Source organism: Paramormyrops kingsleyae, chromosome 10 (genome assembly GCF_048594095.1).
Source record: "Paramormyrops kingsleyae isolate MSU_618 chromosome 10, PKINGS_0.4, whole genome shotgun sequence".
In the NCBI taxonomy this organism is placed as follows: Eukaryota; Metazoa; Chordata; class Actinopteri; order Osteoglossiformes; family Mormyridae; genus Paramormyrops; species Paramormyrops kingsleyae.
The window spans coordinates 18,733,723-18,751,881 of NC_132806.1; the positions used below are offsets into that span (position 1 = coordinate 18,733,723).

The following is an 18,159-nucleotide window of genomic DNA, read 5'->3' on the forward strand; positions in this document are numbered from 1 at the left end:
TTTTGTGGCCTTATTTCAAAGAGCCTGGTAGGAATGGCAAATTGGCATAAGGGTGTCATATATGTTGTGAAAGCCTAATCAGGATTGATTTTGTCCCTGGAAAAAAACGTGATCCTTGTAGTGATAGATGTTCTAACTAGACGTGTTAAGCAAGGGTCAGGTTAGGCATTCTTTCTGAGCTGTTTCTAGTCACCCAAAACTTTATGCCTTTTCACTGTCAAGATGTTTTCTCTGGCAACCGTTTTTCCTGGTTTTGGAAAAATCTGGCAAGACAAATCCATCGTCACTCGCTAGTTAAGTCAGTCCGGTAGGAAACTTCCTTATTTTGACAAAGCTGTTGGCGCTTGTGTGAAGCAGTCTGTGTAAACGGTCATTTTCATTGGATATGGACAGCATTCATTTTGACCCCGGCCTGTAGAGTTTGCTTACAAAGCCGATTCATAGGTGAGAACTTTTGATGTCACTTGGTTTTAGTTTTAGCCCTTAATTTAGGAAAGCCCACTTATTTCCTCTGGGTGTTCCTCTTACGGTCATGTTTCTTCGACTTGTCCTTGCGATGCATTGCCGAGGCAGGGAGTGTGGCTCTCTCCGGAGCTGAAGTCAGGGTGCTTTATTTTTGCATTATGTTGAGTCAGGAGGGTAGTGATGGATGAGTTTAATAAATTGATGCCGAGTCTACGAATAAATGAAGAATTAGGCAGGTATTTATTAAGAACCTGTATAGCCAGCATTAAGTACACTTTTGCTGAACTTGTTAATAATATGGTTTCCACCCTCCCCTGCCTTGCCCTGCCCTGCCCCAAATGTTTCAGTGCCATGACACGTTGGTCCAGTTTGGTGGCTTCCTGGCCTCCAACCTGAGCACAGAGGATTACATCAAGCGCGTGCCGCCCGTGGATGTCCTGTGTAACCAGTTCCACACGCCCCATGACGCCGCTTTCTTCCTGTCCAGGCCCATGTACGCCCACCAGATACTGGTAAGGAGGCCCGTCGTCTTCCGCTCTCCAACATGGTGTCCATTCTCTCCCAGCGACCTCCTTCCACTTCAGGGTCAGCATCTCAGTCCGTCTTCTGTGCTCGGAAGCAAAACAACCCACCTGCCCAAACCCACTTTGCGCTCTGAAAATCTTGACTTTCCTGGTACAAAGTGTTGTGTGTTCACTCTGTGTTGTGACAGCCTTTCTCATAAAATGCTGCAAATGTTTCCCCCCCCGCCCCCCCCCCCCCGCATCATAAAGTGCTTTCAGGCTTGCTTTTACGGCCGTGCTTTCATAAATGCAGCTGGCCAACCTCTTGTCTACTTATAAACCAAAATGCAAGGACAAGGTGTGATCTATACCAGTAATACCTAAAAGGGGCCTTGGTTTCTGTGCTTTTTTTTTGGTGCTTCCATGTGGTTTGAAGTCCAAGTACGACGAGCTGAAGAAGGCAGAAAAAGGCAATCGGCAGCAGCAGAAAGTGCACAAGTACATCACTGCCTGCGAGCAGGTGATGGCGCCGGTGCACGAGGCTGTGGTATCGCTGCACCTGCCCAAGGTGTGGGACGATCTGAGGCCCCAGTTCTACGCCACCTTCTGGTCGCTCACCATGTATGACCTAGCCGTGCCCCATAACGCCTACGACCGGGAGGTCAACAAGCTCAAGGTGCAGATGAAAGCCATTGACGAGAACCCTGAAATGGTATGCTCGCCCCGTCCCTCTGAAGTTTCTCTGAAGTTACCAGAGAAATAATCAATCTTGATCAAAAGATTGATGCCTTGGCCTTAAGTTTAAAATTCCAGTTAAAAATTCCAGTTTTTTTTATCACTCTGAATCCAAGATGGCCGATTTGCCACGATGGCAGACTTAAGCAGTCATTGCTTTGTGCCATTTGCAGGCAATTTATACTCGGACCTGCATCTCACAATAGTGACACATTATAACTCTTGCAGCCCATGAACAAGAAGAAGAAGGAGAAGGAGCGCTGCACGGCGCTGCAGGACAAGCTTCTGGAGGAAGAGAAGAAGCAGCTGGAACATGTGCAGAGGGTCCTTCATCGCCTCAAGCTGGAGAAAGACAACTGGCTGCTGGCCAGTAAGTCTGCACGTTCTGCCCCCCTGTCCACCAGTGCTGTAGGGAACTCTGGGACTTTCAGCGGCTGTGCAAAGAAGCCTTCGACCCCAAATAGTTACTACAGACACTTGGAGGCACTGAGAGAGTAGAGGATGCTTCTGTTCTGCCCTCTTCATTAGAAAGCTCTGCCTTACTATAGCAGCAGATGAGTCAGTGTGGACCCTTCTTGTTTCTTCTCTGGTATTTATTTTTCTTTCTCGCCGACAGAGTCTACCAAGAACGAGACAATCACCAAGTTCCTACAGCTGTGTGTCTTCCCTCGCTGCATATTCTCAGCCATGGACGCGGTCTACTGCGCTCGCTTTGTGGAGCTGGTGCACCAGCAGAAGACCCCTAACTTCTGCACTCTGCTCTGCTATGATCGAGTGAGTCCCGTCCCCCCTCCCCACGCCAGCCTTTGCCCCTGTCTGAGCATCTCCCCTCGGCTTCCAGGGTGTAATTCTACTTTCTTCTCCCAAGCCTCCTTTCTCGCAGCTTTCTTGATTTTAATTCCACCCGAGTCTCTCGCTACTCTCGCTCTTTCCCATAAGAGCGGTGGGCGGTGCAGCCCGCTGTGCTTACACCTCTGGTCCTTCCAGGTGTTCTCCGACATCATCTACACGGTGGCCAGCTGCACGGAGAACGAGGCACGTCGCTACGGCCGCTTCCTGTGCTGCATGCTGGAGACGGTGACCCGATGGCACAGCGACCGCGCCATCTACGAAAAGGTAGTGTCCCCTTTCAGGTGGTGTACAAACCCTTCCCTGGAAGCTTGGTGTCCCTGTGTGTGCTGCACTCATATTTGCAAAGACAGCCAATGACTAGTAGCTTCCTGCAATTATCATTTTCCACCGAGAGGCACGATTTTCCTGAAATCTGCCATGAGTCTCATGCGAATCAACAAATGTGACCATAATGTGTTTTATGGAAGCTTGTCGATGTTTAAACTTGGCTTTCGTCGTGTGTTTTCTACGTCAGGAGTGCGGCAATTACCCAGGGTTCCTCACCATTTTCCGAGCCACCGGCTTCGACGGTGGGAACAAGGCTGACCAGCTGGACTACGAGAACTTCAGACACGTCGTTCACAAATGGCATTACAAATTAACGAAAGTGAGTCTGTGCTGCTGGAATGGTATTGGAAGAATTCCGATAAATAAAACAGAACAGTTTATGTGCTAAAGACTCGCATAGTTTAAAACGTAGTAAATAAAAGGTAAGTAAGCAGTGTTGGATTGGCACCAGGACAAGGCCTGTTTTCAGTGAGGTACATCGGCATGGTCTCCAGCAGGTGAAGAGAGCTGCTTCTGCTGCACATAGTTGGAAAGCACGTGACGTAACATTTGGCCGGTCTCTCCCCGCAGGCGTCCGTGCACTGCCTGGAGACGGGCGAGTACACCCACATCCGCAACATCCTCATCGTGCTCACCAAGATCCTGCCCTGCTACCCCAAAGTGCTGAACCTGGGCCAGGCGCTCGAGTGCCGAGTCCATAAGATCTGCCAGGAGGAGAAGGAGAAGAGGCCTGACCTCTATGCGTTGGCCATGGGGTAACGGAGAGCCACTGAGTTTTGCGTGAAAAAACCTCTCGCGCTTTCTTTTGTCCTATCTGGGGGGGGGGGGGAACGGCGGCAAACCAGACACTGAGATCAAGTTTACATGATTTACAACTTGAAGGCCACTTCTCATAAAGTAGCAGCTGCATGAGATTCCCCTGGTGGGGGGGCTGGCTCTGCATGTGCTGCCTTTGCAGGTTTGTCTTTAGAGAGAAGGCAGAGTATCTCAATAAAGTTTCCAGCCCCTGAGGGACTGTCGCCCCCATTAAAGATGCCCATGTGGGCTGTGGGGGCGGAGTCTCGGGCTTCTCCCCTGCCTGATGTTGGGTCGCTCGCGTTGGGTCTGCCCCGGCCTGCCAGACGGGTGCTCTGGCGTGATCGCAGCATCCTCCGCTCGAGCGACGGCCGCAGCCTCCCCCTGGCAGAGATGGAGTGGCCAGATAAGGTCACGGCTGCCGCACAGCCTCCTCATTGCTGCCTAATGAAAACCATTAATTCAATAGGAGGGACTTGTCGGGATCCCGTCGGCCTTTGTCTGCCTGTGATTAAGTGATCCTATCAGTTATCCATTGTAATGAGCTTTTCTGCTCCGTCGTGCTGGGGACGACAGCACGTAAACAAGCGTCGTCCTCGAGTGCTCCCCCGCCCCACAGTAATGGGATTTTCAGGGGTTCCATAAAGGAACGGCACACCACAGACTCAATCACGATGGTGATTGGTGCGGCCAGCAAGCCGATTTTTCGCGCCATTTTTAGTGGATTTCACGCAGGAATATTTGCCTATTTGAAAGTGTTGAGCTGGCCGGACGGTAATGATTCGATGCTCTGCTCTCCTCATGGTTTCTTCTTTTTATTGCCGGAACATCACGATGATGGTTTTTTGAGAATCTTTTTTGAGATTTTTGATTTTTTTGTAAATCTGAGAATCCTTTCTGTATATAAAAATCTCCAGACCTTTCTTTTCATAAACCTGGAGTTCCTGACAAGAGTCGAAATGAGAAAAATGAGCTTTAAAGCCCTTTTGTTGCCTCATTTCTTTTTAGTGGAGTAATAATTTAAGGTTTGGGTAGTGCGTGAGTTGTTTAGTAACCCCCCAGTGCCTCAGTGAAAGTGCCTGTTGCCCTTTGTGTTACTTGGTGCCTGCATCACACATCAAAGCTTTATTTCTCTTTATTTCTTCTTTTGGATAAAAGCTTTTTAAAAGAATCACATTAGGAAGTCCTGGTAGGTATAATCTGAGCTTTATAAGAAATATTTTCAGTGTCCAGTGTATCCTAATGCTGACAGGAATTGCACAATGTATTTTAGACCTTCGGTGGTTCCAAGATAGTGATTCTTCATGCCAAATCTTCCCAGATGCCAACTAATCCTTAGTTTTTAATTTCCTACAGCAGAGCTTAGAGATTTGGAAATTCTGTAACGTGGTCCCACGTATCAAACCCTGTGGGTATTTGGTCTTCAATTAGCATTTTGACTGGTCCCTGGTTCTTATGTGTCTTTCCAGTGTTTGGCAGTTCTGAGCGTGACTTATAATCATGGTCTCCCATGTCGCTGTTCAGTAATTTGCTGTTAAAATGTGAAGTATCAGTATTTTGTGTCTGATCTTGGGGTTTGGGTGGGCTTCATTTTTAGTGTGTGAATGCTTTGGTGACCTAGGACATAACAGAGCACATACTTTTCTAGACTTTTCTAGAAATTAACGGAGACTCTGCACTAAATTACTTAATCCAGGGGTGGCCAATCTTATCCGCAAAGAGCCGGTGCGTATGCAGGTTTTTGGGATAACCTGTAGGTCAGCTGTTCAAACTCAGGTGTGAGGACTCTTCAGCCAATCAGTCCTCTAATTAGTAATCTAATTAAGGAGTTGCAGCGAAAACCCGCATACACACCGGCCCTTTGCGGATAAGATTGGCCACCCCTGACTTAATCTTTCCTTGTTTGCACCAAGCCTCAGTGTGTTTACTTGCTTTCCATTGTACATATAACATGTATTTTGCCAAAAACAGTCTTAATACCTTCTGTATTTGCCTCCGTTTTTTCTTTTCCTTTTGCACTTGCACATTGAGTGAATTTGGCCGTGAGGTGCATCATCTCGTTCAGCCTCCCTTGTGATGTTCATTGGTAGCTGGTGTGCTATGCTGCTTTGTGATTGGCTTGTCTGTGCCTCTTGTAACCATGCGTGCGGCTTGCAGCTATTCTGGCCAGTTGAAAGGCAGGAAAGCGCACATGGTCCCCGAGAACGAATTCCACCACAAGGAGCAGCCGGTGCGCAGTGCCACCCCGGCCAACCTACAGAATGGCCCAGGCAATGCCGGGAAGCCCACCGCCAGTACCGCTAGCGCTGGCAAACCAGAGGAGGGCACCGCAGAGGATGCTGGTGAGTCACCACAGCAGACATTAGATCACTGAGCTCTGCTAAAATTCTTAATCTAATTTCAACAGAAATGCTGATGTCAGATTGATCATGGGGCAGTTTCAGTGTTGTGGAGGCTAGTGATTTATTAGACCGTAAATATGGTTCCCAGGACTGATATGAAGTGTACTATCGGCAGATAGTATATTCTGCATAACTCCTGTCCTTACGCATGTGTTCAGAGTAAATTGTCACTGAACATCTCATCAGGTAGATTTTAATAATACACATGGACAACTCCATCTCGATTTCATTGACTTTTTATGAGATTTTGTGCAGTTTGAAAGATGTGATTTCTCGTAAGTCTATAAAAACCTGTCATGTTTGTCTTTGTCCCAGCCCAGCCACGTACCCAATGCTTTTCTGTCATTATAAAGTCTCCACATTATGATTGTTTTACAACTATCACCGAGCCCCAAGCCTAGCTTTTAAGAATACTGAACGGTCAGTAATGCTCCCTTATTTAAACATTTATGTACTGCCAATGTGTTTTTAGACAAACCCAAGGACAAAGCTCAGGGGGCTCTAAAACCGGCCAACAAAGCCAACAGCACGACAAGCAAACTCCCCACCAGCAATGGCAATGGCGCCCCCAACAGGTATGAGATGAAAGTACAGGAGCTGGTCGCTTTCCTTGTATGTCATTGAAAGTTTAGGTCTGTAGGTAGAGAACTTTCACAGCTAGTATATTAACCGTCTGTGATACAAATCAAGCTTTTGTCGAAACGTGCCTCTCCTGTGCACTGTGTAATCAAATTGAAGAGGTTCTCAGGCACTGTTCCTAGATACTGTTCTATTAAATTGAGCTATTGCTGACAAAAATGGCTTTGAAGTAACCCTTTTCATGTGCCATGGCTTTTATGCAGACAACAGAGAAGTCACAATAAATTGTTCTGTGTAAAAGGGCATAATGTAATGCTTTTAAGAGATTTGTGAAGGCCAAAGTCCTCTAGCCAGTTTCCTACCTGAAAAATGACCTGAGGATTTGACAGAATGTTGCATGTGAGCTTCACTCTTTAGAAATGCTTCCGTGGCGGTAGAAAGGAAGGGCTTCGGGAAGCGGGTCTCCTGGGAACCTCGGCGGGTTGTCTGACAGCGTCTGTGTGTCAACCCCTCAGCACCAAGGCTGTGAAGGAGAAGGAAGACAAAGAAAAAAGTGGGAAGGAGAAAAAGGAAAAGAAGGAGAAGACACCAGGCAGCACTCCAGAGGCCAAAGCGACAGGCAGGGAGAAGCAGAAGGAGGAGAGGTCCGCCAAGGAGGAGAAGGCACGCGACAGCAAGGAGAAGACGCCCAAGGCGGACAAGGACAAGCTGAAGAAGGAAGAGAAGATGGATAAGACCAAGGGTGGCGGTAACCCCGACTTCAAAGCCTCTGACAAGGAGCCCTCCAAGGAGCGGGATGTGGCTAAGATGAACAGCAAGGGAGAGAAGGCTGCTCTAGCTGGGGCCTTGAAGTCTCCTGTTCCCCGGTCGGAGTCCGCTGAGACTGAGCGGGGTGAGTTTCCGCTCCAGGGTGGCCAGTGCAGTTAAACCAAGCGAATGCTGCTTTCCGATAATGTGCAGCTTATTCGTAAACATCAGTTCGGCTCAAGTTTCGCTTGTGTACGTTCCCTTTTAAGAGGGGCACCTTTTAACCTGTTCTTTCTTCATTTTGCAGAACAAAAGAGACGAAAGCTTGATACCCACGCCTCACCGTCACACTCCTCCACTGTTAAGGTTAGTATGGCCTGAGGAAGGCGGTGCTGTGTTTCTTGCCCTTCTGATTGGAGACAAGTGTTCTTCCAAGTGTCCGTCTTCCTTCAAGTCCGACCACAGAGAATGCCTGCGGGTCCTGTGGAGTCCAGCTTTAAATGGAGAGATGTATAAAGTTTGTACAGCATTTTATGGACTATTTTTATAATAAATATTTTTTGTATGACGAAGCTGTTAAGGACCTAGCAGAATATTGTAAATAGCAGATTGATTTTTGTTTTTGTCCTTGTCCTGGTCAATATGGAGGATACCTACAAAAGTGCCTGAATGTGTGGTTATTTTTTTTTTCCCTGCCTGGAGGAAGGATTTTTGTAAGCTACATAATTTGTCATATTTAATATTAGTCCCCAGTTTCATTTTTTGGGTTTTTTGCTTTTTGCTTTTATAAGTGAAATATTTTCTTCAAACACTATGGATTAACTACGGAGAAGTGAAGAATACATTTTTTCTTTACCTCTTTAAACACCGCGACAAGATGAAAGTGTTTTTCTCAAGATGAAAGAATCCCATGAAGAAGCACCAACGTGATTCTCCAGAATGTTCCAGAGAGGGGCTGGGGCGGGCTCCACTGCCTTTTGGTGCCAAGGGGGAGCATGGAACGCACCGTTAACCTCTAGATGCCTTGCGTTGATCGTTCAGCGTGTGGTGTGTGTGCCTGCCTCCCCCATGAGAAGTGGACACCCCAGCCGTAACCCCCACGTCCCTGCAGCGATTCGACAGTAGTGAGCCAAGTCAGCCAGACTCTTCAGCCATTGCCAGGAAAAGGCCAGGATGCCGCAGCCGCAGCCGCAGCCGCAGCAGCAGCACACAAAGAAACACCAACTGCACGGAGGGAAAATACTGCATGTGGGCGTAGCCTTCCAGAAGCTTCTCCCTGTCAGCTCCTGCTCCAGGGAGCGTGTTTCTGTTCTCTATACCTAACCAACGAGAAGTCATTGTTCCCCCATATCTTGTTCCTTATTGACTGTAAGTTATTAAATTACAGACAAACGCATTAAGAAGACATCTTAGCCAGTGATACTGATACATTCAGCCCCAAAAGGCACACTAGAGTCCTAGAACCTTGGAGCAGTTTAGTGAGCCCACCGCATGTATTGCATCGCTAGGCAACACAAAGGCACGTATCACTTTTAGAGTTGGTGATGGCAGACAGTAACGTGCACCAAACAGCCTTTTGGCAGAATCCCTTTATGTAACGCTGCTTTGTGCTCCCACATGCTGAGCAACTTAGCAAAAGCAGGTCATGATGCTCGACTCGCCTCCCAACATAGGCGGTTCAGGTCGTGCTGAAAATCCGCTCGTTTCCCAACCACCACTCAAGCTAAATTTCTAGCCTCACATACAAAAGTGAAATGATTTGGACCGATGAACTGACTTTACACATTTTCCGTTTGATATGTGTGAGACTGCCGCAAGGTGTACGACATTCACTGAAATTAAATACATTTTTCGAAAATCTGAAAACCGTCTTAGGAAGTCTTGCCGATTTCACACAAGTCTTCAAATACAGATGTCAGAAAAGACTAGAAAGTACCCTGGATAGGGAATATTGAACTTGATGCAGGGAGCAACACGGAGCCCAGGTGAACTTTCCCCAGTGAGTCTCTCCTCTTCACCCAATAACCCTGTCAAAGTTCTAGTCCTTGAAGGTCTGTGGGGATGTGTGGAGTGACAGCCATCCTGCCCCCACCCAGTCTCCTGCTGTCTGCCAACCCCTCCAGCTCATCTGTCATCTCCATTCATTCCTACAGGACGGTCTCAACGAACTCAAGGATTCTGCCTCAAAGGTTTGACAAGTTTCAGTGTCTTTCTTGCTTTCCTGCTCCTCCTGGTTTGTTACTGCTGCCATGCCTGGTACTACATAGCGCCCCCTTTCCCTGGGCGTGGGTACTGTTTTTAGTAGCTCTGTGTTAAATGGGAGAGTAACCCAAATGGGTTTCGAGAGGGTTAAAAAGCACAAATGGAGTATATACCATGCTTGAGTTGGAGTCAGGCTTAGGTCAAATATATATACAGTGGCTGTGTTCAAAATGGTTGTCACTCCCTATTCCCTATATAGAAAAATATGCAGTGTGCTATATACGGAATTAGTCAGTGGAACAAGATGACGGGTTTGACAATTACATTCCAATACACTCTGTGTTGGTATCATAGCAACATTTGACAGCTGACATTTGCAATTGGCAATATGGAGACGACATACAGTGTAAAGGAGGTGAATGTGTGAGCCCGTAACTTAGTATTTTTATTGCCTTCATTATTATCATAAAGTGTTAATCTGAAATGTCAGTCTTTCAAGAAATTGCTAGTATTAAGTTACTTTTGAAATGATTAAATTTTTCCTTACATTGTATACAAACTTGCCCTCTTGCCATTTTGTATCAAGAATGGTGAGTTGACAGCAGACCCTTCACACTGAATTTAGTATACAACATAATGTGCATCATCTGTACCCTGTGGTTTGCTGTGCATTATGGTGGTTATAGTGCACTATATAGTAGGGCTGCACAATATTGGGAAAAATTGTTGTGATATTTGAAAAATTTTGCAATATAAATTGTGACATTTATAAAAACAAAATAAATTGAAATTTTACCCAAAATTAACTCTAGTCAAACAGAATTTACCAAATTATCTGTCAGATAAGTTATGCCCACACAGAGTAGTTCCCATTACTCACTTGTCTTAGCTCAATATCATCTCTATGGGATCTCAAATATTTCCATACAGCGGAAGACAAATGTCTATTTGGTGTCCAATTCTGTGTTTGTCCTCCTTCCTCACTTTTGTAAATTTGTCACAAATGTGCCACACTGTCTATGATTGAGTTCAACAGCAATGAAAATGACTGATTGGCTTGGATGCAGAGCTCATGCAAAAGCAGAGCAGTAAACAGTTTAAAAAATAAATAAATACTAGACAATCATTAAAATTGTAAAACTTGGTATGTTTTGTTTCCGGTGGCAGTAAAAACATTTCACCATAACTTATTGATGCTTTCAACCCAGCTGTCAGTCCTTGGGATTTGACAGTTGCATGTATATTAACATGCAATGTCCATTAAATGTCGCAGCTTGTGCGAGCCTACTATATACTGTCATGTTTGACATTTTAAAATGTAAACACTACTATACAATGCTTTACGCACTATATAGTGCACGGTTTCTGTAATTGGCTGTGCTATGAATCACTCCCTATGTCATTAACTTACCTGCAGTACTGATTTAAATCCCCTAAATGCTGCTCGCATTGCATATACACATTTCACCTAGTCATTTCTGCTGAAAACGAGATATTCCGCACCTGGTTTTGCAAGGGGTGCAGATTGTCAGTTGAATACGGTGTGAGATGGGAATGTCAGACCAGTTGTGACCCATGACAGCATGGAGTTCGCCATATTAATTATAGTATGCTGCCTGTGTGATGTCTTATTATAGTCGTTTTACCTCCTGCGCCTCAAATGCGCCTGTGATTTGGCTCAGGATGACCGTGAGGCCTGCCCCCTACCTTCAGTCCCATCTGGCTCACTCCCGTCATCGGGGCGGTAGCTGGACAGTGGTCTGAAGCCCTGTGAAAGTCCATATAAATAGGTGGAGGCATATAGGAATGATGGTATCTAAATGCTGATTTATAATTTTCCCTAGAGTCTGCACCATCGATACAGTGTGGTCATGTTCCCCATGCCGTAGCCTGATGCACGCCTCCCCAGAAATGTAACTGTGCAGTGCAGACCACGTTTGAGTATAAATGCTCACAATGACCCAGGGCATGATGTAAGCTTGACGCCGAAATATAAATCAGCCGTAATGCTTAAAGTCAGTTCTCCAAACATTAAAGAAATTCAACTCTCTGAACGACATGATGCGTGTAGATTTCAGCATTAACGTGGTTGCATCATATTGGGGGAAGTTAGCCAATCCACCACACTTTTAGTTGGTGGTGGTTCTACAGTGCCTGAGCTGATTGGCTGAATCACTTCCAGATATGTTTACACATTTAAAATTCAGCTTTAGTATTGGCACAGAGCATAGATGACTTTTTAAAGATTTGCTCAAGCATCAAATACAGCAAATTGCTTATTTAAATATTTGTTAAGAATGATTTTGGGGGGAAAATTGACACCATAGAGTTTATGAATGGAAAAACTAGTCTGCAGCATTGAAGTTTTCTTTCAGCTGACGTCAGTATTTGTGTGATGGAACAGTGATGTGCCAACACCTTTTGAGACCCTCTTTGGCGGGAAGATGTCTGGTTATCTGACTAGCAAGGTAAACTGTGGGTGTTATATTGCCATTGCCAGTAACCCAGATTTTTGTCCACAGCCCTGCAGTAAATAAGATTCAGTGTGTTTGTTGGACATTTCCTTTGTGTGTGTGTGTCTCAGTCACTGCAATTTCTCATTCTTGCTTGAGATTATAGTTTAGATACAAGCCTTTGCTCTTGTTTCTTTTGGGTGATTCTTCTCCACTCCAAAATAAAGTGTAGTTGGTGGTCAATGTATCAGTTTCTAAGCCCAGTTTCCTTTACTTCAGTTTAATTAGAAGACGACATAAATCATCAAATGATGTTTCCGCACATGGGCAGCCTGCAGATAAAGTTTTTACTTTCGCTTCTCTTTTGCTATTTTCTCCACCCCGAGGTTTTATTGAACATCTCTAATAGAAACAATTTAGACGTGCTCTCTGAGGGTCTTTTGTGGATCAGATTGGAATTTGTGAAGAATGCCCAGCACAACTTGAATACTTTACATACCTTGGAGTTTTGCAGACCCAGACAGTGAAAACAAAACCATCAGAAGCCTTCTGAGGCCTAATTAAGCCCTCAAAAACATTCCTGTAACAACATACCGTAGGCTACTCATTTCAGACAGGCTCCCTCAGCGCTGCTGAGCTCACCTAGACTTCATTGGGCCCATTACGTTTTTCATTCTTTTTTTTTGTATGCTAAGTACTTGAATATAGAAGTAGAAAACCCTCTCTCTCTGCTGTCAGTATGTTACAAGTGACAACACGCTGTAACAGTTGTCAGCTAATAGGGGGATGATTAGTCACAACTTAGACCCCTGTCTGCCTCTCGCATATCACAGACGGCCTTGTTAAACAAGCGCTCGTGTTGCCATCCTGATAAACCTGCTCATCTGCCATTCGCTCGCTGTCACTCCAGTCCCGCGGAAGCGCAGGCAGCAGTCACCCGCCCGCCTCCTCGCAGCCGCCTCCCCGCAGCTGGCCGGAGCCTGTCTCACTGTAACTGCATACGGCGGAGGAGAGATCCGCCTTCGAGCAGACAGACGGCCTGTTGAAGCCAGCGGAGGTCTCTGTGCTGCCATACGTCCGGCGGCTTCAGTCGGATGACCCTCCCACTCCTTCCCTGCACTTCCAGGAGCAATCCGCTGTGTGCCGGTATGAATCTTGATAAGACAGGCAGGCAGGGAACACTAAAGCTCTGCTTTCCCTACCGGAAAATTCGACAGCTCTTAAATTCCTGAAATTCTTGCAAGCTATCACTTGGGGCCACAGGGGAAAAAATGAATTATGCAAAACTGCAGGAAAATGGCAGGGATTTGTTGGGTGTTGTGTATTGGGAGCCTTGGTCGACACTGATTTGTCCTCAATTTGAATATTCCTGCTGCCCTTTTGACTGGGTCATATGACTGCTGCTAGATTAAATCAGGGTTACTGCTGTAACTGGATAATCCTCGCCAAGGCTGGCTGTGGCTAAGGTGGATTTCCTCTCCCAGTTTCTTTTAATTCACTGGTTTGTTTGTTTGGTGCATATTGATTGTTTCGAAGCATTTTGTCATTGGTTACACGCTAGAACTGTTTTTTTTCATGATATATTTCTGTATGTTGGGCTTGTACCTGAGCTGCTAATAAACAAAATTAGCAGCCATTTATAAAGCAAGCAAGATGCTCCCTTTGCATCATGTGCTTCATTACACCTCCAAATTAGAACATGTGTGCTCAGATTGCAGGTTTGAAACAAAAGCCTCCAGTGCTTACACAGATGTCAGTGTTTTTTACTGTCCCACTTTAAAAAGGGTTATCTAACTGTCTCACCCGTAGGCTTCACGCAGCCATGTGGGATGACAGTGCAGGTATTATAGTCAAATGCGTCAGCTCAGTCTGGTGTGTTAAAAATGCATAGAGTGTTTTGTACGTATTTATTGATATTTCCGCGCCGTATGGAATTTGACCGTTGTGGCCGTTTCCCAAAATTAGCGGCGTGTTCGGCTGGTACCTGGGCAGCCTTGGGGATGGGCTGTGATTGGGTGAGCAGCGTCCCCCTGCCGGCGGATGCCACGTCTCTGGGGAAGCAGTGAAAGAGTAGCCAGACCTGTTGGCCTGCTGAACCTGGCTGTGTTTCCAGTAGGCGTTAGTATTTGTGCCCATTAATGCTTTCTGTAGTTTTATTTTTATAGTGATAATTACGGTGATTTCAATCTGAGCGCTGGTCGGTTTGTTTGGGCACGCTGCCTCTCCTACTTTACGTATGCATTCAACATCGCAAGACCTGCTGCAAATGCAAACACGGGTCCAGTCAGTGCCAGCACGCAACATGGGCATGCAAGGTCCTGGCGTGCCTGGGTGCTGCCAGCGGGTGGCGCCAGGCTGGAGCAGTGGAGCTGTTCTTTCTCCTTCAATGAGGTTGTGCCTCAGAGACTCAATTTGCCTGTTCCTTAATCCCAGCAGCACTACGCCAACCACAGCACAGCTACTCAGTCCAAAAGCAAAGAGAGGGAGGTGGATAAGAAAGAACCTGAGAAACCCAGAGATCGGTCCAAAGAAAGGGAGAGGAAGGAGGATAAAGACAGGAAGGACAGGAAGCGAGTAAGTACTGATCTGAGCGAAGCTGCCGATTGCGGCCCAGGTGCCGGTTTTTTGACTCGACCTAAATGAAGTCGCATCAGGGTCTCAGGGTCAAGGAGCCTAATACTTTCTCAGCAAAGTTTTCCAGAGCTTTTCTTTCTCTTGTCATCCTCCCTTCAGGATTATTCAAACAGTGACCGTGAGCTGAGTCAGGAAGTAAAACGCCGGAAAGATGAGAACGGAACCGGTGAGTTGAGTGTGTGGTTTTGGCTGTTCCTCTTCTCGGCTTCTGTAATGCTACCTGGACGCTCACACCTGCCAGCCCCCATGTTCATCATCAGACTAACATTCTTCTGCACTTGCTGACCTCCGTGTTCCCATCTCTCTCTCCCCCCTCCCCAGGCTCCTCCAAGCACAGCAGGAGCACCAGCCCCTCCACCTCCCCACGCGCCAATGTCACCGACAAGGAGAGGAGCAAGAGCTCCAAGTCCTCCACCAAGGAAAAGAGTGACCTGGCCAAGGCTGAGAAGAACTCCTCTGGTGGCAAAAAGGTGGGGGCATGAAGACGTTTGTGCAGTTCTATTGTCCTCGTTCTGTTGTCAGTCAGTTATATATAGAATTCAATCATATGGGGGGGGGGGGGGTCTTTTGTGTTTGTACTACCCAATTTTCTAGAACTTTGCTTTTAAAAATATTAATAAACTTCCCAGGAGAATTTGTTCTAATTAACCTACTGACCGGGAGGAGGGGGAAGCATATAACCGACTATTTCGGTTGCATACGCATAAATGTATGTGTACAATCAGTATGGAAGCTGACGGGTAGCATATACATAGGTATACATGTGATGTCATACTGGATAGTGTGAGAGGATGGATTTGACTCGGTCACTTAAGTGATCCGTGTCGCGGCCCCCCCCTCAATATTGAAGAAACAGTGAAGCCCTTGCAGTCATTAAATATTGGTCTTTACAGCAATAACTGCTGTCTGATTTAGGATTCGGATTGCATGAAAGATTCTTAAGCGCCTTTGTCTGATGTTGCTTGTGTATCACGTCTATTGTGCAAAACTCTGACCGGTTCTGTTGCACATTGAAGGAGTCCAGGCACGACAAGGAGAAATCTGATAAGAAGGAGAAGCGCGATAGCACCGGGGCGAAAGATGACAAAAAACAATATCCTTTGCAGAGAACGTGAGCTTAAATGTGCGGCTTTTGGGAACGATCCATCGTCCTCTTGCTGCCAAGGAGTTTAACACTGCGTTGATCCTCCAGTCTCCTGACTTTCACAATCTGTGCTGTGTCTGGGTTAGCAAGCTCTAAATCAACGTTCACCTTAACAGTGACACTCATAAATCGTCAGAGAAGCACAGATAATGTACAGTGGTCCTGCCAAAGGTGAGTTCGCATGTGAGGCGTTTTAAAAATGATTCCCTGGGAGAATGTGCTTGGATGGTTGGCCAGCCTGTGCAGCGGAGGTCATGGGCTGGGCACTGCGTGGTCACTACGTCCCCATGTTCTCCAAGGTTAAGAACCATTGGGTGGGTATAGCAGGCACTGATTGTCGGGTAATTGTCAGATTTGCGGCTTTTAAATAGGATTTTGAAATGTGAATAATAATGAGCACTAAAGCTGCGAGAAAGTACACTAATTATCGCAGGCAAATGGCATCTTGGCAAGTTAAAGAAACGCCTGTGACTGGCTGTGAATTATGTAGCATTGTGTTAAAAAGAACTTAAGTATGTTTAAATTGAATCATTTGGCGGCAGAAATGGCTGTTTGTAAATACGCTGCCAGTTCTCTACAGTGCTGGGCTGCTATGCTAAACTGTCCTTCACATAGGTACACAGGGTGTGGATTCTGTGACACTCTTCATGTCTTCCCAGAATTCCTTGCTGCGGGCTGCTACAGTCTGGAGAGCCACTTTTACTCAACATTTGCAACGTGTCTGCTTCTTGTTTCACTTCCTATCCTGTCAATCTGTCTGAAAAGAACCATCCACTTCGACAATTGCTCCCTCCATTGATATTTTTTGTACTGCCTAAAAAGGGTCTAGTTCTAGTATTTTAACTTGCTATCCTGTATCTTACACTGTATTTTCAGTAAACAGCTGAAAGTCTTTTCTTTGAATATTAGCACAATGTGCTGCTCACATAACAAAATTTGAGTACAAACAAGTATTGAATACTCTAACTTGCTGTCCTCAAACCTGCCTGCTTTTGTATAATTTCTCAATTGACTTTTTTTTTTTTTAATAGCAATCAACAATACATTTCCCATCTCTGCATTTACCTCATTTAGATTCCGATTTTTATTTATTTTTTTTTCCTCCTTTTAATCCATGTATGTGGTATTTAGGCATAGTGTTTGGAACAATACAATTGGTCTATTTGTATATTATGTATACAATAATAAAATGGTTACATGTAATTAAAATTTGTTACTTTTATTTCAAATGTCCCTAGCTTAATCGGTTGTGTGCGTGCGTGTGTGCATTTATCATGTTTTTAAATGATTTGTATAAATGAATAAAGTTGCATTTCTTCACTAAGCAATTAAATAGATTGTAAAACTTCAAAAGCTTTGTACTGCATAGTCAAACTTTCAGAACTACTTTTTGGAGTTTTTATCTGCTGTATTCTTCCAGTGTATGCTTTTTTTTCTAAATAAATGATAGTTTTCCTAGTGGGTCATAAAAATTGTCATGTGCTTCATTGATTGCTCCCAGTTAAGATGGCCCCTCATTCGGATTGACAGGTGTAATCTGGGAATTCATAGGTGTGACTGAGCACAGCTACACGTTCTGAGAGCAGCTCAGTAGCAGCTAGAGTTGTTTGTTGCTGCACAGTTTGGAAACGTTTCATTTGTGTTAACTCAGAATACGCTTTGACCTCATGGTCCATTGGGAGTATTAGTCATTAGGACCTATACACACATTCATGCATTAAATCATTTAAAATTACAATGTAAATGTATTTCATTGTGGGATGACTGATCCCTGTCTTGGAGTTGGTACTTTGACTGTGGTAGGAAATACCTGGCATGTAGTGATTTTTGTGGTAATGGGGGGACAATACAGGGCAATGAAAACAAGCACTTTATTGCCTCCAGAGGATTATCTGTTTTGCACCCGACACCAAAAGGTCAAGTGCTGCATTAGCTAGGTCTAACAACACATTTGGTGCAAACTGAATACTTGCGATACGATCTTAACCTGTTGGTTTGTCAAATTGTCTTCTAATGTAATTTTTTGCAGGGCCAGATAATCCAGAAGACTGGTGTTAAACACGTTAAACAGTTCCTGGTCGACCTCTGGTTCACAATGTCATGGATCATTGGTTTGATCTTTAGGATGACAGTCGCAGGACAGGGAGGCTTAATTATACCTAATGCAAATGAATAATGTGGTCCCTTGGGGAAGGATGCTTTGGCCAGGTTAACGTTTGAAGGACAAGCAATCTATGCTTTCTTTAGTGAAATTAATTAAAATGTAAATATAACAGCAGGTTGGTACAACATGAGCTACGAGATGAGCTGGCTAATCCCTA

General features: G+C 45.3%; 1 protein-coding gene across 3 annotated transcripts in view; it reads left to right on the forward strand.

The window, feature by feature from the left end:
• Positions 1-17,310, forward strand: part of thoc2 (THO complex 2) — a 42,255-nt gene extending 24,945 nt beyond the window's left edge. Inside the window, exons 22-39 of one of the 3 annotated variants that reach the window (XM_023830546.2) lie at positions 813-977; positions 1,405-1,680; positions 1,932-2,073; positions 2,320-2,477; positions 2,691-2,819; positions 3,070-3,201; positions 3,453-3,637; positions 5,835-6,019; positions 6,552-6,654; positions 7,174-7,550; positions 7,713-7,771; positions 9,559-9,594; positions 14,494-14,634; positions 14,794-14,860; positions 15,016-15,164; positions 15,711-15,787; positions 15,961-16,009; positions 16,498-17,310. In XM_023830546.2, the coding sequence (XP_023686314.2) occupies positions 813-977; positions 1,405-1,680; positions 1,932-2,073; positions 2,320-2,477; positions 2,691-2,819; positions 3,070-3,201; positions 3,453-3,637; positions 5,835-6,019; positions 6,552-6,654; positions 7,174-7,550; positions 7,713-7,771; positions 9,559-9,594; positions 14,494-14,634; positions 14,794-14,860; positions 15,016-15,164; positions 15,711-15,787; positions 15,961-15,988 (2,409 nt within the window). In that variant the 3' untranslated portion in view covers positions 15,989-16,009; positions 16,498-17,310. Of the gene's footprint in view, positions 1-812; positions 978-1,404; positions 1,681-1,931; positions 2,074-2,319; positions 2,478-2,690; positions 2,820-3,069; positions 3,202-3,452; positions 3,638-5,834; positions 6,020-6,551; positions 6,655-7,173; positions 7,551-7,712; positions 7,772-9,558; positions 9,595-12,970; positions 13,207-14,493; positions 14,635-14,793; positions 14,861-15,015; positions 15,165-15,710; positions 15,788-15,960; positions 16,010-16,497 lie in introns of those variants that run through there. The other 2 variants (XM_023830547.2, XR_002840476.2) reach the window with 2 other exon arrangements.
• The last annotated feature ends 849 nt before the right edge of the window (positions 17,311-18,159 follow it).